The sequence below is a fragment of the Solanum dulcamara genome, chromosome 2, assembly GCF_947179165.1.
Source record: "Solanum dulcamara chromosome 2, daSolDulc1.2, whole genome shotgun sequence".
NCBI classification, from domain to species: Eukaryota; Viridiplantae; Streptophyta; class Magnoliopsida; order Solanales; family Solanaceae; genus Solanum; species Solanum dulcamara.
This window is the reverse complement of record NC_077238.1, coordinates 79,045,305-79,066,292: the sequence shown is the minus strand read 5'-3', so window position 1 is coordinate 79,066,292 and position 20,988 is coordinate 79,045,305. Positions and strand designations below refer to the sequence as shown.

At 33.4% G+C, this 20,988-nt stretch overlaps 2 protein-coding genes across 4 annotated transcripts; one reads left to right on the top strand and one right to left on the bottom strand.

The window, feature by feature from the left end:
• Positions 1 to 3,523: 3,523 nt before the first annotated feature.
• LOC129880908 (probable methyltransferase PMT11) lies at positions 3,524 to 9,471 on the bottom strand. The gene is made up of 9 exons (XM_055955156.1): positions 8,641 to 9,471; positions 7,942 to 8,091; positions 7,575 to 7,845; positions 6,975 to 7,085; positions 6,185 to 6,344; positions 4,975 to 5,232; positions 4,731 to 4,853; positions 4,286 to 4,363; positions 3,524 to 4,152 (listed from the first exon to the last, which is right to left on the bottom strand). The coding sequence occupies exons 1-9, from the start codon at positions 9,307 to 9,309 to the stop codon at positions 3,945 to 3,947; spliced, it is 2,028 nt and encodes a 675-aa protein (XP_055811131.1). The 5' UTR covers positions 9,310 to 9,471; the 3' UTR covers positions 3,524 to 3,944.
• Positions 9,472 to 11,509: 2,038 nt separating this feature from the next.
• On the top strand, positions 11,510 to 17,745 carry LOC129880909 (BTB/POZ and MATH domain-containing protein 3). 3 transcript variants are annotated; one of them, XM_055955158.1, is made up of 4 exons: positions 11,510 to 12,043; positions 14,760 to 15,108; positions 15,766 to 16,062; positions 17,241 to 17,378. In XM_055955158.1, the coding sequence occupies exons 1-3, from the start codon at positions 11,658 to 11,660 to the stop codon at positions 16,051 to 16,053; spliced, it is 1,023 nt and encodes a 340-aa protein (XP_055811133.1). In that variant the 5' UTR covers positions 11,510 to 11,657; the 3' UTR covers positions 16,054 to 16,062; positions 17,241 to 17,378. The 3 variants fall into 3 exon arrangements, with proteins under 3 accessions (XP_055811133.1, XP_055811134.1, XP_055811132.1); XM_055955159.1 differs by having other exon boundaries at positions 15,766 to 16,076; positions 17,241 to 17,376; XM_055955157.1 differs by having other exon boundaries at positions 11,511 to 12,043; positions 15,766 to 16,036; positions 17,241 to 17,745.
• The last annotated feature ends 3,243 nt before the right edge of the window (positions 17,746 to 20,988 follow it).

Genomic DNA, 20,988 nt, shown 5'->3' with positions numbered 1-20,988 from the left:
TTATATTACTCATTGTTTATTTGAAGAGAGAAGTATTGAAAATATCCTTAAACTTGGCACAAATTATTAATTTTATTTTTGAATTATTAACAGCCTTAAAAATATTTCTTTATTTTGCTAACTGAACTTAAATACACCTCTACTTTAGCAACATGAGTGAAATACACCCCTAAATTCTCGTCAAGTTTAGGGGTGTTTTTAACACTTCTCTGACTTTTTATTAAGAGTTTCATGCTCCTACAAGAGTTTGACACCACTTGCTATATCATGTGGTAGGTTGGGGGTGTATGTAAGTTTAGTTAGTCAAGTAGAAAAGTTTTTTAAATCTGTCAATTGTTCAAGAATGAAACTAATAATTTACGTTAAAGTAGAAGGGTTTATAGCGTGGAGTGACATGGAATCATTGTTGGAATTTGGACAAACCAAGTTAGACCTACTTCTACTTTTGGTTAGGCAATAAAATCATTATGGTCACTTTTTTTATCATCTTTTAACAAGATAGTTCAATTCAAGGTGCACTTTGTTTTTTTTTTTAGGTAATTTTTTTTTACGCCTATTTTGCTAGTGAGGCATTATGATTATATATATAAATAAATTTTTTCAAAACAAATATAAGATTTCAAAGTTCAATGAAAAGATAATTCATTCTATACAACATCAAATTAAAAGTCGTGTAATATTACTGAGTTCTATCGAAATTGTTATCCAAATTGTATATCCACCCCAACCTAATCTAAGTTTATTCAAGATATATTTATCAAAAAAAAAATTACATCCAAAAGAATATGATTTAGAATAAATATCGAGTATCTTATGCTAAAAGTTGAAATAAAGGGCGATAATAAAAAAAATAAATTATCCATAATATCGAGGTTCTATAAGCATCCATGTTATGGTTTAATTGATTAAACGAGCAATTACCTCACACAAAGAAGGACACATCAATCATATGAAAAAGAATTGGAACACTTGATTAATGTTTTATTCAAGTAAAGATATTATCATATGTAATAAAAAAAAAGAATGATAATTTAGATGCAATAACACTTATAATTATAAACATGAAAGCCTTCTCAACACATGAAATCATTATAATGTAAGCCTTCTGAAGCATTAGTGGTTGTTGTTGCTCCAAAATTGAAGGATTTTATTCAACTTTTTGACCAAAAATAAAAATAATAGGATTTAAGTTATAAGAGTCTAAATATATATTTTTTCAATTTAAAATTAGATATTGATTCCTTGGTTATTATTTCCACAAAAAAAAAAACACAGTTTTAGATTTTTAACACTATAAGTCACAATTTTTTTTTTTTATATAGTTCCCTATTAATTTAGTATCTCCTAATTTAAGGGTGGATAAATTTGCCGATAAAAATATGATTCAATCAATTTTTCATATTATTTTGACACCCCCTACGCTACTTATTTCCTTTGACATTTTTGTACCCCTACTCTACTTATTTCCTTTGACATTTTTGTAAACATTTTAAGAACATGACTCATTTATTAATATAATTTATTTTGATTCGTTCAAATTCTATTTAAGTCGCTTATTTGATATCCCTATTCCTTCTATATATTCGTATCCTAGGTTAGATTTGGATAATGAAGGTTTGAAGAATAGCATATGATTCCTGAAAATTGCTTTTATTTAATTAATGAATTTGACTACATTTTGTTCCATTTTTTTAATCTCATCCCACTTCATATATATTCAACCTATTCCCCATCACTCTTTATTATACAAGATTTCTCATCATCTTTTTTAGATTTTTGACTGTCTTTCTTTTTTTTAAAAAAAAAATCTAATAAAAATATTCTTTGCTCTTGGTTGGTGACAAAAGTCATTCAGTAGAAATGACACTAGGTAGTCACTTTAGTGGCCAGTATTTAAATTTTAGTCCCAACTTCAAAAATATTGCAAATAACAACAACAACAACAATATACTCAAGTGAAATTTCACAAGTGGGTCTGAGCAGGATAGAGTTTACGCAGACCTTATCACTACCTCATAGAGATAGAAAGTCTGTTTGCGAAAGACACTCAGCTCAAGTGTAGCAAATCCAAATATAGGGAGTAAGAAAAAGGAAAGCAATGCAAATCGTGCAAAAAGGGACAAGAATAACAAAATAGTGCGACAATAAAAGGAATTAAAAGATATTGCAAATCTAGCCATTAAATAATTAAGTGGTACTTGAAAGATAAAATTTTAGGGTTCTGATATATGTATACTCTAACTTTGATTTGATGAGTTGAATTGTCAATAGGATTTGAGAAAACTTCATTGATATTATAGCATGATTTCTATCAATTTCGATGTGTGAGCTTGTTTATATTGCCGATCTTCAGCTCAAATAAAGGAGGAGGGTTGCGAAAGGTCAGTCGAGAACAAATAAAGGTAGGGTAAGGCTAAACTAAACAAAATTCGGTACAAATTGGAACTTCAATTCATTTCTTGGTAGACTCGATAGGTTTGGTCTTTGAGCTTAAGTAGTGTGTGTGAAAATAGCTACAATTAAACAAATTTATATATTATGACTGTGTTTTAAATCACACCAATAAAAGTGATTATTGGTGCTATCAGCCTAGTCATTCGATCATCCAAAATGTACTAGACAAAATAATACATATATTAAATATTTAATATCTTGTTTGGTAGTGTCTTCAACGTTTGTTAATTATACATCATATTTAGTATTACAAGATGTATAATTAATACATAGCAATTTAGGGTATTAGTAATACTAGAGTTATTAATAGATGGATAAGTATGATTAAATACAAAACTAACATCAAATCAAATAGTAGATAAAAAAAATAATCTCAGTAAAATTAATCTTAACATTACTAATACATTATATTCAATCTTATTCTTAATTTCTTATACATCCTACCAAACAACCCGTTTCCCCCCGAGAAAATGGCATGAAGGAGACCATATTTTGAGCCACTTTTTAATATTCCAACAGAAACTTCTCTCTGGCACACATTATATTAGAGTTTCACTTATAAAAGTTTGAAATTCCAACATAATATAATGTAATGAAGTTATGAACCTTTACCCAATGTCGATCTCTACACGGATTTGGGACCTAGGTCCACTTAACAATTAGCTAAAAGGACGACGGATGAAAAAGAAGTTTTATGCAAATTGTTATGCAGAGTCTATATTCCCTCACCCTTTTCTGAGTATCTGGCTTCTCATCTCTTTCTTGTTCTTACTATCCTTTATTGCAGTCATTTACCTATTGTTATTTCCTAGAATTTCTATTGTATCCCCATTGTGTAATTCAAATACCATTATGAGTTTGCGCTGAGAATTTGGTTCATTACATTCAACATAATGTGCTAGAATTCAACTTGAAAAAGTATTAAAATCCAACACACTGTCCTGGAGTTTTACATGTTAGGATTCTTTGAACTACAACATATTGTGTTAGAGTTTTGACATATAAGATCTTCAAATTCTAGCACATTGTAATGCAAGATGTTAAATTCACCCAAAAGAAAATTTCAAAGAAGGTACAACTCCTACTTAAATATATATATCAATATGTTGCATAGTTTCTTTTTCTGTTCTACAGTTTCTGGATTTATTGTTTAGATTTCTCAGCTCAAGTAAACAGCAAAACTTATGACTAAAAGAACCCTCATAGTCAGAACAATCAATGGAAACAAATACAACACTGAGCTATGTAACTTCCACACATATCCTTTTATGGGCGAAGTAAATTTCTCCTGTTTATGTCTCGATCGTGTGAAGCTATACCATTTTCTGCTGTACATTTTATATGCTACATGGTTCAAACAACAGCCATGGAAAAAGAAAGACTGCCATGTTAGCAAGCATCGATCTTTCAGGTCCAATCCTCGTAGAAACATGAGTTTTGATGTGTCCATGAAGTTATCTGAATGTTCTCTTCTCCTTTCTTATCATCTGTTAGGCTCGTAAAAGGTGTTTGTCCCCTGTCAATATCTTGTAACTTGCATGAGGACCCTCAGATGTGTCTCTCACAGTTACATGCCAACCCATGGCTTTCCCAATATCTTGAAGTTCATCCATGACAGCAACAGAATCACGGATGTACGCTCGTCCACCTGGCCTCAATATCCGGTCCATTTCGAGCATGATTGTGGACATGTTGCATCTGATACATAGAAATCAAACACAGCATTAGGGCATCGTAAAAATCTTTGAGCAAATTATGAGATCTATCCTATGAATGCGGAATTGGACCACAATATCATTTGTGAAGCAAATAATCAGTTAGGAACAAATACCTTTTATGTTCAATGGAGAAGAGACCATTTGCGTGCAATAAGTCGTAGGTTCTTGGGTAAGTATCAAATGGTTCACACCTGGAAAATAGCACAACTCTTAAAAGACGATCCACTTGGATAAAATGGTAATCACATATCAAGATGAGAATGTCACGTATGTATTTCATGCAACCTACTTCTCAAAGAATCCATTGCATGTTCCTTGAGGATTTGTATTTCTTCATGTTGGCATAGGATAGGATGTAAAATATGCCAGACTAGTATATCTTATAGGCTATACGTGCAGACAAAAGAGTCACAAGTATTGTCTCCTTTCTTCTCAATTTCCTTTTCTCCCTTTTCTTTTTTTGAAGTCATATTGATATTGCTAATGTAAGTTATAAGAATGATAGAATGGTAAATGCTAACCACTAATTAAATGCGGTGAAGGATTAGCAACTCTTACCAGTCATGCATGACTCCAAGTAGTCCACGGTCAAAGATGACAGGTAATGTATTTTTGCCACTAACAGGGACAACATTTAGAACCCAGCAATCCAGTTGATTTTCAATCAATGCTGCTGCAAATCTGTTGAATAAAGCAATTGATAGGATATTATTCTTTCCACTAACTTTAGAAGCACAATGCTGATCAGACGATTGAAATGCATAATGACAAAGAGTTAACCAACAGAGATGGAATACAGTACCCTCCAAAACCAGCTCTCATATCCAGCACATTTCTAAGTTTTAACTTCTTCCAATGCCAAGCACGGACATAGCTATCAATTATTTCTTTCCAGAATTTAGACTCTGCCTTGAAAAGCTCTTTCCTAGACATATAAGAATCTAGTTGTATGCTCTGGAGTCTATCTGGAGGATATTGCAGGCGTGCAGGCCAAGTGGTAATATTTGCGCCATATCCTTCGTTAGGCAGTCGTGTAATACATGCTTTCAGATCAACATACCTAAATGTGATTGTGAAAAAAGAAATCAGCCAGTGCCAGAACAAAAGGAATGTCTACATGAAACAAGAATCATTAATGCATGGCAAGCTATTGATTCAGTTTCAAATGCCTTCAGCAATGTTACCACTTTGAACATGCCCCGTTGATTAATCAACAGCCGACTAATAAAGAACAAACTGTTATTTTCACAAAAGGCAAGTACTTTTAGCATTATCAGACTAAGTAGCGGAAGTGCCAGTTCGATTTGTTATAACTAGGAAAAGATGAAACAAAACGACTACGCTTGATAATCCTTTTCAGGCTTCAGACATGCCATTGATCAAATAGTGCAATGAGTAAGTTGGAACTAATTGGTAGGCCATTATTAAAAGCACCACTGAAACTTCTGCTGACATCATAATTATTTTTATAGACTTACTCCAATCAACTTAAAAACAACTATGCCTCAATCCCAAGCAAGTTGGATAGACTTTATGAATCCTCACAGATTATGTCGTTCCAATTAAGCTATGACTAATCAACATGGTCCTCAGAAAATGCCTAATCTACAGAGGAATCCTATCAAGTACAGACCCCAATCTCCATTCCTTGCTGAACACTACACAACATGATGAATAAACAAACAAACAGATAAAAACAAATTCTTATTTTGTTCTCAAACATGAAAAGGTAAAAGCGGAACCCATCTGCAAAAATGCCTTAATTTACCTTGATAGTGAATGCCAACATAACTTAAATGATTAGTACTGTGAAGAAAGTGTACTTCTCATGGGAACCACATCCAATTGTTCTTTCAACTTAGACTAAGACATTGACATATGCATCATGAGTGGAAGGGAAGAGCACAGGCGGATTTGGGGGTGGGGGTGGGAGGTGGGGGGATTTGGAACTTTTGTCCACTTTGACAGAAAGAAAATAAAACTTTAAACTGACAAGATAAGTATAATATTACCAAACATCGTCTGGGTCATCATGTGGATCACAGAGAGGTGGTTGGGTTCCTTCCTCGCGGCTTAAATAGCAACTGTTATTTAAGGGCTTCTGCCATATAGCGATATAACCTTCCTTCTTCACAAGATTCCAGCAAAGACGAGTGGTAAGATTAAGCATCTCTGCATAAGAAAGGACAAGAACAAATATTATGATTTGTTACAGCACAGATTTACTAAACCTGCAATGCAGAAAGTTTTCAAGAACCAAAAGGGCATGATATAGTTTATACGGAAAAGTTGCCACAGTTTCAAAAGCTGTCTAGTATTTTTAACTTTAACAATTGGGGGGGGCGGGCTGGCAGTTCAATTTTAAAGAGAACGAGGATACAAGTTGTCGTTTAAGCAACTAAATTTTCCCCATCATTTTATTCCTTTGTCAAAATTTTGTTTTATTTATCAACAAAATAGGAGATAAACTTAAAATGAAAAAAGAAATAGTTAGAAGAATTTGATTGGAGTCAGTTTACTATAGAGTCACTTAATAACTTCTGTCTGCAGAAATGCTGAAAACTGATTTGGACCTTATTATTAACTTTCTTTCGTTTTTTGAAAAGGAACCTGATCATTTTTTTTATAAGATAACAGACCTGGTCATTAACTTTTTGAACATTACAGTCAAAAGTTTTTCTTGGGTATGGCCTTTAATAGGAGTTTTTGTACAATCATCAAGGAGTATGTCTACCAAAAAGTGGAGAATTGCCTACAGTCAGGTGAAAATTGCTGACACAGTCTAAATAACTTTGTATTTACCTTCCCATTGTTCTTCCAGGACTGCTTCATGCTTATAAACAGGTTGTGCAGCCCAAACAAAATATCCACCAGCACGGAGCAACCGGTTGACCTCCAGTAGTAAAATCCCATCTTGAAAAAAAGTGCATCATAGGATAAAGGCAAGAGTTAGACTCTCTTATACATGAGCAGCTAAATAAAGTTCAGCAGACTTGGTTAAAATTAAAATATTTATCTAGTAAGTTCACAATAAACCTTCTAAAAAAGAGAGGGAATCCAGACAAAGGAAAATCATATCTTGAGTTAAAAGGACTAACATATCTTCGCTTTTCCATTCAGGACTCTAAAGGTATGGTGCTCCTAAGTCCGAACCTAGAAAAGATAGCTATCTATAGAATATACAGATTATTAATAAAACCATAACTGTCATCTTGATGAATGAAACTATGAAAGTGAGAAATGAAGGAGCTCTGATAGAATTACAAGTGCAGCACTTCAATTTTAATACAACCTACAATGTCAAAGGGGAATATGCATCTAAAACTGGTTTTCTGTATTAATTGATAGATTTCATACTACAAATAAGAGAAATAGATAATAGCATGATCTAGAAAAGCATACCATCACGAGTCCAATTGATCCTACACCTTGAACAATGTATTAGTTCAAAAGCCTGACTTGGATAAAGTAAACGATGTGTCGCAATTGCAGCTACCATTGCAGGCACGCCACGTTCGAGAGCAAACTGAATCTGGTTTTCATGAACGTCTTTTGGAGCCACAGACAGAGTGAGCACATTCCTGGATAGTAAATAAGCACCAAAGCTTGCCACACCACAGCCAATATCTAAAGCAACACGGACATGACGGCCAAATGCAATTTCAGGGAGCATCTAGCAGATAATACCCAAAAGATAAATTAAAATAAAAAAGAGCATCCAAATTTGTCCAATCTGTTACCAGCTTAAATTGAAAAAAATATCAAACACCTTTTCAATCTGATCCAAGTACTGATCAGCTCCATGTATGAACTGAGTGCCACCTCCAGGAAACTTGAACTTGTCCTTGTCTATCAATATCCAATTTTGACCCCCCTTATCCTCAGCTAGACGTGCATGAGGAACATTGCTGAACCAAACCTGCAGTATAGAATTTTTTTTTAAAATTCCACAAAATGAAACTTTGGAACTTCCTTTTTCCCTTGTCATCATCTCACAAGTAATTATCCAAAATTACATAAGCACACTGGACAAGTGCTTCAAAAATTAAACTTTGAGCCACTCATCTCAAAGTATTTCACGAGAACATAATACAACTCATCACAATATCTGAACAATTGCTTCAAAATATAAACTTTAAACATTTCAGTTACCATACACCAACTTTAATATACAACGACAACGACAACAACAACATACACAATGTAATCCCACAAGTGGAGTATGTACGCTTGGGTCAAGTAAAAACACCAACTTTAATATCCAATTAGATCATGACTGATATAAGACAATTTACATAACTAACACAGACGGATCCAGGATTTGCAGTTTATGGCTTCCTACGTACTGAGTTCATAGTCAAATATTTAGTGAATTTCTTAAAACATATACCGGATTACACTATTGATCCGCCACTGATAACTAAATTATCTTTAAAATAAGTAGAATTCCCAGCAGAATACAACAAACCTCGTCACGACTTTTAGGCCATTGAATTGGAGCTCGATAACCTCTTGGTGGAGGAACCAAGCAATTCAATCCGTTACCTTTTTCAGGACAATGCCGCTCAAATTTCTCCCCTCTTTCAGTTGATTTCAGCTTCCGAATTGCTTCTACATTATCCAAACACGGAATATACTCTCTCATACTATCAGGACACAACCCAAATTTCTTAACCCTAAATCTTTTAACCCCAACCCCATCACCTTCCTCTACATCCGTCTCATTCCCAACACCCCAATTATCCACAACTTCAGGATCAAATTCCCCCACTTCAAATTTATCATTCATCACCCCATTCTCATCCAACACCCCCATCTTCTGAACCGCCGGCGGAGGTGGCGGCGGAGATAAAACAACCTCCACCGACGGCGTTTCCTGTGGCTTTTCGGAAACGGTGGTGTCATTAATTATGGAGGATAAATCGAAAGATTTGTGGAAATTAGGGGAAATTGAAACAAATTGAGAAGAGGGGTTTGTGGGGTTTGTGAGGGAAGATGAATCTTGACGTGAATTGAAGAAAACAAGCTGTTGAGATCCATCAGACCAGTGTTTGCCGAAGTAAAAAAACGCTATAGATAGTAATGCAAAGGCTAAAACTTTGATTATTGTGGCAGATTTGAATACATCTCCCTTCATTGTTTTTCCTTCTTCTTCTTCTCCGACCAAGCTAACACAATCAAATTTTCAGAAAATCGATAAGCAAAAGAAATAAAACTGCATAGTTATAGTAAAATAGTGAGAGCGAAAGAAACTGTTCCTTTGTAGATCTGGAAATCTGAGTGTATAATAAGTGAAAGTGACGGGGACGTTATTCTAGTTTATAATTATTAAAATTCGAGGACTCCCAGTAAAACTTATTGACACAATCCGCTCGAATAATTAAGATTTCTCGATTACTTATAAAAGTAAATAAAAGATAATATTTATATAAAATTAAAATAAATACAAATAGCATATGATGAGGGGACTAATAGATAAATATCGAAAAGGGAAGGAGGAGTTACATTAGGATGATAAAGGCTTACAATAAAGGACATGTATGAAAGGAGTTAAAACACTGATAAAAACAATGGAAAGAGATTTGGATGACTTTTCTGTGGAAATAGGCTTACACCAGGCATTAAATTTAAGTCCGTTTTTATTTATCTTGGTAATGGATGAATTGGCGCGAGATGTTTAAGATGAGGTGTCTTGATGTATGTTATTTGTGGATGACATAGTATTGATTGATGAGACGCGCAATTGAGTTAATTCTAAATTGATGGTGTGAAGAGAACTTTAGATACTAATTAAAGGGCTCAGATTAAGCAAGAGCAAAAGAGAGAATGTAGAGTGCAAATTCAGTGATGGAATCATGAGGTAGGCATGGATAAAGTGGAAGCTCGCCTCTAGAGTCTTGTGCGATAAAAAAATACCAGTGAAATTCAAAGGTAAGTTCTATAGTGTGGTCATTAGATTGACTTTGTTGTATACGGCAGAGTGTTGGTCAGTCAAAAATTTTCATGTCAAAAAGATGTACATTGCAAAGACGAGGACGTTGAGGTGGATATGTGATCATATTAGGGACGATAAGATTAGAAATGAGAATATTTGTAATAAGGTAGGAGAGACCTTTGTGGTGGACAAAATAAGGAAAGCGAGACAGAAATTATTTAAACATGTGAAGAAGAGATGCGTAGACGCATCCGTGAGGAGGTGTGAGAAGTTGGTTCTATAGGCTAGAGGAGAGGCAGAGATAGGCCGATGAAGTATTGGGAGAAGATATGACCCAACTTCAGATTATCGAGAACACGGCCTTAGATAAGAGGATGTGGAGGAAATGTATTAAGGTAGAAGATTAGTAGGTAGTGTAGTGTTGTCTTGCTTGGGGTGGTTGATGTTTATCATTGTCATTGTACTAGTTGTATAATTGGAGTTTTTGTTTTTTATATTCTTATTGTTTATTATTATTTATTATAATCTACCATAGTATGTTGTTTAATGTATTTCGATCATACTATTTTATTGATACTTGCTATATTTTCTTCATTGTCTCCTTCTTTTTGGCCGCACTTAAGCCGAGTGTCTTTCAGAAACGATCTTTCTACTTCCACGAGTTAGTGATAAGATCTGCGTACATTCTATATTCTCATATTTCACTTATGAAATTTCACTAAATATGTTATTGTTGTTATTTTTTAAAAAACTAAATATGTTGTTATCTTATTTAAATTTTAAATTTTTTGATTATAATAAGTTAAATACGCTCCTTGAAGAGCTCATAATTGAGCCCGACCAGTATTTTCTAGATTTAAGATCAATTCGCCATGAATTCAGTGTGTTAGTAATAAATGGCTTTGCCTCAGAGTAAAGCGTTCAATAAATAGTCAATGTTTGATTGCCATAAGTTTCCCTAAATAATTAATTTTGATCGTTGATTACATATAAAACGTCACTTAAGAATTTAAAATTACTTTTTAAAACTAAGCCCCACAAAAATTAAGCCTCATATGTGAGCCTCAAGGTGTTTTATCAGTATCTATCCATAAAGCGAGTCCCAAATTATCTTTTGAAACACTGATCAAAACAAAAATCATAATAATGATTTTTTTTCTTCTTAATATTTTGATTTATTTAGTTCCTGTTAGACTTGATATTTTTGTTAAGAAAATATTTATTAGAAATTTATTTATTATATTAGTTTTACTAATATTTTATATATAATTACTTAATAGTAATAAAGATAGTATTAAAAAAATACTATTTTTTCTTAATTTGTCAAAATAAATCCTATATTTTAAATATCGGATCAAATAAACTTATTAAACTCGTAAATCCCAAAGCCTATAAAACCCCCCAAAACAAAATAATTTCACCTGAATTCTCCTTCTTCTACTTTCTCCCCTTCCCCTTCCCCTTCTCGGTTAAGCTTCAGCAATTTTCTAGCCATTTTCCTCACAAAATTTTCCCTAATTTTCCATAATTCTGTTTCAAATTCCGATGAAATGATCCAAAATTCCATCGACCGTGCCGGAAACGATTCTTCCTCAAAGTCTGTAAACGAAACGGTGAATGGGTCTCACCATTTTACCATCAGGGGTTACTCTCTGGCCAAAGGAATGGGACCTGGAAAGTACATATCTAGCGACATTTTCACCGTTGGTGGGTATGATTGGGCAATTTATTTCTACCCAGATGGTAAAAACATCGAGGATTCTTCAATGTATGTATCTGTTTTTATAGCATTGGCTAGCGAAGGAACAGATGTAAGGGCGTTGTTTGAGTTGACGATGTTGGATCAGAGTGGTAAAGTGAAACACAAAGTTCATAGCCATTTTGATCGGGCATTGGAAAGTGGACCTTATACTTTGAAATATAGAGGGAGCATGTGGTATGTTTTCTATGTTTTTATGGTTATCTTGTTAATTGATTGTTAGTTATGTGTTGAAGATTGGAAATTTTTGTTTGTGTTTGTGTAAGGGTTTAAAATTTTGCAATTAGGGTTTTGAATTGTATTCGATCCCAATTCTGGATAAATTATGAGGGTTCGTGTAGGTTGATGGTCGGTGTAAGGGGATGAAACGATGATTCTTTATTGAATTTGATCTGTGGAGCCTGCTGATTATACCTGACTTTACTTGTTTTACTTGAGCCCGTCTATTGGAAACCACCTCTCTACCTTGTTAAAATGGGTGTGTTTTGGTAACGTTCAATCCTACACCTCAAAATGAAGCGTAGTGCGGGTTGTACCTATAATAAACCTAACAAAGTTTGGGGTCGATCCCACGAGGAATACACGAGTCAAGATGTTGAAGAATATGCTTGTCTTTGAATTTCCTAAGTTTTCTTCAAATAAAAAAGTGATTTGAGTAATTAAATCTAAAACTAGACTATTTTCTAAGCTAGGAATACAAGAAAATATAACTTCTTGTTTATCTTTTAAGGGGATCGGAGTTGTAGACTTGTAGCCTCAATATAGCATATCTATTCATGGATATAACTTTCTTGCCTACATATAAGGGATTGATGATTATGATTCAATTGAAAGCTACTTACTAGAATTTTTCCGTCTCTAGCAAGCTAATCCCTACAAGTTCTTCCAAACTCAAAAGAGAAAGAAATATTAAGACCCAATTGATAGACCCAGGTAGGAATTTCTTTATTCCTAGTTCCATTCCATTAATTGAGCATAAAATTTCCTTAACATACTCAATTCCTTGCCACTTGTTAAAAACCCAATCCAATTTCCACTCTTCCAAGCAAGAAATAGATATGTAGGGCTTAATCTAGTGTTTGCAACCACCAAATTGACAAATAAGAATGCAAACAATTAGATAGTCAGAATCCATGTAACAATAAGCAAGACAAACCAATACTCATTCATATTAATGCCATAAGAGTTTATAACCCCAGTTAATGGGTTTAACTCATACTAGAAATGAAAAATATAAGATAAAATGCAATAATAAACACAATTTAAGATTAAGCAAAGAAGAAGATGCAAACTCTATGGTGAAAATCTCTAAATCCATTCCAAGCTAGCTATAGATACTCCTCCGAGAGATAAAAGATCAAAAGCTGCCCATGAAAATGACCTAATTCCTCTTTATATATGTCTACAAATCGGGACAAAAAATGGCCTTCCACTGCCAATATTGTGGAGACATTCCAATTTTGTGTATTAGTTTTCATTTCGTGGAGCAATTTTGTGGAATGAGACAAACTCGTTCCTCTTCAGACTTAGACAAATTCAAGCTCAAACCCTCAGAAACGGCTTCTGGAAAACTAAACTTGGGCACAATTTTTGTGTGTCTTGTCTTCTCAATCTTTACTTTTCTCACTCTTTTGCTCCAACTTTCATCTTTTTTCATCATTCTTGTTCAAATACTTGATTGATTGGCTTTTTTAAGCTCCAAATCCTGAAATTCACCAATTTAAGTTAGTTTAGGTTATTAAATTATACTCAAAAAGACTCTTAAAACTCAAGAAAAGGTAATCCCTAGGTTGGTAATTTACCAACTTATCTTGTATCTGAATCTTGTGTTGTATTTCTCTCTTTTGATTTTCCTGGTTTAAATGTGTGAGTTTTTGATGCTCAATGAGTGTATGTGAAATGATTTGCATTCCATATATTGGGGGTACAACAATGTTTATATTTTGTCTGGGTTTATGATGATGCATGTGTAGATAAAATAAGTTTTAGGTTCCTTACAATAAAAAATAATACTGAAAGAAGGAAAAGACCCTTTTTCTTTTGAACTGGTAATGTTAAGAAGGAAAAGGCCTTTTGATACTATTGAAATATTAAACCCAGGTTTATTCTTATTTTTGTAATTTTTTATGCATTGGTGTCACTAGTATATAAAGCCCAGGAGCACAAGTTCCTTTTACCGGGAACATACCCAAGGGTCCATTTGTCTAATTTTGTTAATTAGTCAATGGTTGCGAATCAGTTGTCAATTGTGTACCATCTTCATACCTTATTAATAAAAATTTACCTTATCAATAAAAGAAAAGAAAAGAAAGTCAATGATTATGAATCAGTTGTCAATTGTGCTTTGTCAAGATAATCATATCTCATGTGCCATGCGAACTAAACCTGGTATTTAAGTGGAGAAGAATATAAGGACGGACCATTATTCCAGAGTTTTGAAGGTTGCAGTTGGTCCTAAGAGTTGACTCAACCAGATTTCTTGCTTATATAAAAAAAGATATTTGACCCATATGTGTGGAGGTCAGCTACCTGACTCAGTTTTCCCTTGAATGGTGTCTATTTTCCGTTTTGCTTCCCAACTTCTCTTCATTGTTTTAATTCCAGAGAATTGTGATGCATCCATCACTTATTTGTTACTAACTGCCTTCTATACATTGTGTGTCAATGCAAGAAATTTTTCATTTGCACCTGGTAAGTTTTGATTATAAATATGGTAATGAGTCTCGTATATTGTGGGTACACTCAGTAGCAAGTTAGGCTCTGATAAGCCTCAAGAAAGTTACCAGATTTTCTAGTTGGTGAACTGTATGTCCTTTTGAATCCAAGGCGTTGAAATAGTTTTGGAAGTGTTTCTTTTATTGGTCCTCATGAGAACATCTTGTCTGTATTTCAGGGGTTACAAACGATTTTTTAGAAGAGCAAGTTTAGAAACGTCTGACTACCTGAAGGATGATTGCCTTTCCATGCACTGTACTGTTGGAGTTGTCAGAACTCGCATTGAAGGGCCCAAAAGTTATAGTGTTACAATTCCACCATCAGACATGGGCCAAAGTCTCAAATACTTGCTGGATGCTGAACTTGGTTGTGATATAGTTTTCCGGGTTGGAGAAGAGGCATTTAAGGGTCATAAGTTGATACTTGCTGCTCGGTCTCCTGTGTTTAGAGCCCAATTCTTTGGCCTTATTGGGAATCCCAAAACGGACGAAGTAGAACTTGAGGATATTGAACCCTCAGTCTTCAAGGTAATTAGTTCATGGTGGAAACATATATAATTGAAGGAAGGTGTGGAAGATGGAGAATTTGAGAGATGAAAGGTCTTTTAGGCACATTCCAAATTTAACTTTGATGTTCAACTGGTGTATAAAATTTTCTTTTGGGTGATGGGTGGGGATGAAAGCAACTGTTTATCATATATTACACTGTTCATTATTAAACAGTAGCATGTGCTAATACTTTAGACATTTTTTTTCCCTGAATCAGCATGTAGCAGTATGATATATAGCCTGAGAATATTTGACCTAAAGTTGTTAGAGCACTAATGTTTGTGCAAACAAAGCATTTTTTAAAATAAATTTACCATTGTTGCCTTAGCTGGTAATTTTATGTTTTAGATAGTTCTTAGTATTCTTAGTTGCTTCTGCGCCAGTCGGTTTTTAAGGGCAAAGAGAAAAACATAAAGCTAGCAAGTATTTAGCTAAGCATTCTCATCCCTTAAGGTTTTAGGCTCAGGCTCTTCTTGTTTTATGGTCATGGTGTTGCACTTAGCTTCTCCAACATCAGTTTCTCTGTGTTGATTGTCTGCTGTTTTCTATATCTTAACTATATATATAACTTGTGCTAACGTAACAGTACTTTTTTATAAGTTGAGATGATTAAGGTGGACTTATTTTGTTATGTAGGCTATGCTCCAGTACATTTATTCTGATGAGCTTCCAGATTTAGTTGAAATTACTGGCTCTACTTCAACTTGCACTTCTACGATAATGATGCAGCATCTATTGGCAGCAGCCGATCGATTTGGTTTAGATAGGTTGAAAGAGTTATGTGAGGCGAAATTGTGTGAAGAAGTCAATGTGGATACAGTGGCAACAACTCTTTCTCTTGCTGAGCAGCATCGATGCCCACAACTCAAGGCCATCTGTTTGAAATTTGCAGCTACAAACTTGGGAGGTGCGTGTTCTCCATAGATGTGAGCGGTGAGGCATTTCAGGTTATGTCATTTTTAGTTCTTCTTAGTCAATCTAACAACGGCATGTTCTTAACTCTGCTTGTTCATGTCAGTTTGTGTGGCAAATTTATTTTTCAGCTTAAATGTACAGCAAGGAAAAGAAATCTTATGATAAATTTCCGCAATAGTCTCTTGAACTACTATTGATAAGGACACAGCTCTTGTATGAAGCTGATAATCTTAGCTTCAACTTGGTTGTCAATTAATAAAGTTTATAGAAATGGGTATCCGTCATTGAGGCAGTTTCCTTTTGACCTTGGTCAAAATGCATTGTTAGAGGTGTTGGCGGTATATCTCAAGTAAGGTTCCTTGCGCAAAACAACTCTTATTATTTGATCTGAGCTTCCCGATCAGTTAGTTGATGGGCTAGCTTTGAAGATATGAGAGAATATTTGAGTGGTTTTGGCTTCTTCAATTAGTACCTCTTGGGGAAAACTTAGTATCCATTGGAAACAAAATACATAAACCAAAAATTGTATGTTGAAAAAACATTCAGAATTTGACAGATGGGTGGTCATTGCTTCTGTTACGCCATTGAGTCTTTGGTGCCCATTTTGCTTAGATGTGGATTCTCAATTTCAATTAACAAAAGGATTCATGATTGATGATGATGTACTAGACAAAGTCAGTTGTTTTAGGCAAAATTGTAAATAACACAAAGTGACTTTTCTTGTCATACTAAGTGTGTTTTTAACTGCGGAGAAGGGCTGGCTTCTTTATGAAATGATGTAGCTTTACAGGAAAAACAGGCAGATAGTATCATTTCTATTTATTTGGGTTCATGTCTATCGGAAAATGTTCTTGTATTTAAAACTTTAGGCACATAGGGCTTTATTGCACTATGCTGCTGAATGTGGTGTATAACAAGGAGAATTGGAATTTGAGCAGTTGAAGTGCTTTATGAATGTTCATTTTTATCAATCCATTGTGTTTATAATCTTATAAATCGTTGGGGTGAAATTTTAAAAACTGGGAAGGCTTCCAATATTAGAACAGGAGTATGCGCCACTTTGTTGCAGATTCTTGTTTTCATGCAACATTCACTATATTCTAAAGCATATGCTATATCTAAGATAAGATATTGTGGGATCCTCTGGCTATTTTCTTGCAGTTGCTGAATTGTTTGATTTCTTTTTTACTAAACAGTGGTCATGCAGAAAGATGGATTCAAGCACTTAGAAGAGAGCTGCCCCTTACTGTTGTCAGAGCTGCTGGAAACAGTGGCGTCAGTCGATGAGAAGGCAAGTCTGATGTCTAGCAAGAAAAGGAGTAGCAGCAGCAGCATCTTTGGGTTGGATCTGGCTGCAGATGGCGTGCCAGCAGATTCCGTTAACCCTACCGTTAGACGGGTGAGGAGGAGGATGTAACCTTGTGATATAGTATAGCCTTAGAAGTGCAATGAGAGTTAGGTTGAGAATGTGTTAATGGAAAACCCAACTAATGATTAGTTTTGTTCTTCTTATTGGATTTGAGAACAGTTTTAATGATCTGAATGATAATTTGTGGTGTTAGCAATTAGCATCATATATTATTTCAGATTCAGACAGCACAAGGTATGATAGATGGGAACTGAAATTTACTGGTTGTATTTTTCACTTCTTTCCGCTATGTGAGATACAATATATGAACGAATAGGTAAAAAATTCTCTCCGATTAGTAATGTTGGAATTAGTTATGCTGACATTATTTTTTATCAACGGTTTGATTTGTTGACTTAAATGAATAAGGTGTATTAGAATAGAATTTGTATTGAATATGATCTATTAGAATAGAAATACTATTTCATATTGTTAATGCTATGATTTATTATGTACACCTTATTCATTTAATACAACAAACCAAAACGTCTTCCTCAGTAGGCCCAGGAAAACTTGTGAACTTTTGGATTTATTTAAGAAAAAAAGGATTTCGATTATGTCTGGTGTGTCGTGCGTGAAATATGACAACATAAATAAATAAACACATATTTGGTTTAAGTTTGTGGTGAAGAATCAAAGGTACTCTGAATTCAATAACATAACAGCCAATGATTTTTTTTGGGCACATCACATGATTGCATAATTGACTAAATTGAATCTGCAATATTATTTGTTGTTGCTATTGTTCTTTTTTTCATTATTTTCAACATGACTTCTTCTGCTATAGTTTCATTTCATACCTAATTTGATATGTTTTATTTGAGCTGAAATTCTATTGAAAAGATACTCTCGACTTTCACAAGATACAAATAAAGTTGTATACACATCACTCTCTCCAAAACCCACATGTGATATTATACTCAATAATCTTCCAAAAATTCAACCTAATTTTTGGAGTTTTTTTTTTTAAAAGATATGGCAAAGAGTGTAGAGGCAACTAAAATATTAAAGTTAGAAGAAACAAAACAAAAAGGGGTTTCAAGCAAATATTTTGTTTTTTTATTTTAAAAAAAAACTAATATTATGAACTCCTAAATCCTAATGGTTCCACAAAATAGAGAAAATGATCTCTTATAATCTATTATAATTAAAATAAAAATAATAATACATTTTAAACAATCAATCTCATAGTACTGGATTCCAACATTTTTTGGAGTATTAATTATAATGCTACCAATAATTATATTACGTCTTTTTCCTTTCGAAAATAAAAATAAAAATTTTCCCTTTTGCTTTGTCAATCATAACTTCGAAAAATATTAGTGGACCATAAAATGGGTCGTCCTCACAAAATTGGATTCCGTCCTGATAACCCCTTCAGATCTTGAACCACCCAATTCTATGGCCCAACAAGCCCAATCATTAAATTCTTTGGCCCAACAAGCCCAATCAGTGGACTCATTGTAGTAACCACACAAATAATACATTCGTCCCAATCAAATGATCAATGAGAAACACTTGTATTAAATTAGTCTTTGAAATGATAAGAGCATTCAAAATTTAAATTTTATGGCTCCGGATCTTGTTTTACCTGGAATCATCTACTAAAAAGTTGTTTAAGAGGCTTAAACCGCCTTTGAATGATGAGTCAGAGTGAAAGTCGACGATACGCTAATGGATGTAAATTTCTTAGGAGATAAGTTTCGACGACTCAATAACAGTGCAGAATTGAGTTTTTTGTCTGGTGAAAACACTTTTTGTGTCATGATCAGTCTAGCAATGGTTAAATCAGATTCAATCACCACATTTGTGAAGTCTTTATGCAGTCCATACAACGACCTCAAGTTAATAGTATAATAATAACTGAGTTCACAGTAAAATATTTCGCAATATATATTCATAATTTGAGCAAATGTTAATGAATTCTCGTGAGCTCGTATTATATAGGTCTCTAGATCTACCCTCATTTGAAATGCTCATTTTTTTGAAGAAATTTTTTAAAGTAATTGTATTTTTGCTATTAAATACAGCAAGATTGTTTCATGACTTTGATTCTAATTTTTCATATGACATAATTAAGACTACGAGATTAAAAAATATTTTGATACATTCAATATACCATTCGTTTAAGACCACAAGATTCAAACTTTGTGCTAAATCAAAATCAGATAAATCCAAGGGAGATTTTTTTTTTACAAAGTATGTCTAAACTCTAAAAATGACCACACAATGTTTTTTTGAGGCTAAAATATGTGTTGTTATGGTATGAACATGTGGCATTACGGATCCGTACCTTTAAAAACCACTTGCTAACAAAGTGGGCTCTCTTTATAGTCTTTAAATCATTAGGCCTCTTAGGTGTTTGGGCCAGTAGGTGGATATAGGCCCACTGACCCAGCAATTGTCAACATCAAATCAATGGACTGATCATTCACCTTCTTTTTAACTTTTTCAATTAGACGATCACTAGTATTCTCACTTATTTCCTTAACCTATCAGTTGATGATGGAAGTGTTCAATCAGCCGTCAATTTTTGAATGTATCAAGCTTCTTTGTACACTTCCTGATATATCGAATAATCAGGTTTCTATCAATAAAAAATAATACAGTAATACTTTGAATAAAAGAAATTTAAATTGACTTAAAATTTTAGATTTTTCTTTGGAGTATACTCGAAACAAAGACTAGATTGTGTAATAATGATAATAATAATAACGACTAAAATAAATTTCCCTTTGGTAAATTCACCTTCCAATTTGACTATTTCTGTCCTGAATTCTCACTGAAGGAAAATTTTATTCCATTTTTTAAAATCTAGCTCAACATGACTTAAATGCCTCACAAGCTTTTAGTAATCATTTTACTCTTCTATATAATATAAGTAGGTTTTTTCATTCACATATTAATATATATATATATATATATATATATATATATAAGAGCTTTAGTTCAATCTAATCATAATAGTCATACATATCGATCACAAGGTACTAGATAATAAGGAGATAGCAAAAATAAGTCAGTGCCAAACCAAAATAATATCTTAATAAGTTGTAAAACTTCAAGTCTGTTTTAATTGAAGTTAATGTACAAAAGAGATACATAAGTTTATGTTGTTAACTTCTACCTAATAAACGTTCGGGAGTACACACAAAAAAAAATATTGAACTAAGAGTGTCTAATATAATCATTTTATTATATACTAAAATGCTTAATTGAATCAAATTATAATTTAAATATCTAGATAAATTTTATCGATAAATTTAAAAAGTTGTCAATGTATTAAATCCAAAAACTATAATGACGAAGATAACATTAAGCAAAATGTATTTGATACTATCTGACAAGGGCCAAAGTTCAAAAATAAAATTAAAAAATTGACACACAAATTAAAGGGCAAGTTAAATTTGTCTGGATCATCAAAAATAATTTTATTTTTTGCCAAATATACAAAATATATGAGTTATTTTATATCAAAAATACATATTATATATTAATATAAAGAAAACTATACATTTGTTGGCTATTATTGGTGA

Bases quoted from the DNA above. Each gene is read 5' to 3' on its own strand.
- LOC129880909 (XM_055955157.1), top strand. From the start codon at position 11,658: ATGATCCAAAATTCCATCGACCGTGCCGGAAACGATTCTTCCTCAAAG. The intron at 15,109-15,765 runs GTAATTAGTTCA...TTTGTTATGTAG, and splicing joins TTGAACCCTCAGTCTTCAAG to GCTATGCTCCAGTACATTTA. The intron at 16,037-17,240 runs GTGCGTGTTCTC...TTTACTAAACAG, and splicing joins TGCAGCTACAAACTTGGGAG to TGGTCATGCAGAAAGATGGA.
- LOC129880908 (XM_055955156.1), bottom strand. From the start codon at position 9,309: ATGAAGGGAGATGTATTCAAATCTGCCACAATAATCAAAGTTTTAGCC. The intron at 8,092-8,640 runs GTTTGTTGTATT...TCTATACTGCAG, and splicing joins GGCCTAAAAGTCGTGACGAG to GTTTGGTTCAGCAATGTTCC. The intron at 4,854-4,974 runs GTACTGTATTCC...TTTATTCAACAG, and splicing joins ATGAGAGCTGGTTTTGGAGG to ATTTGCAGCAGCATTGATTG.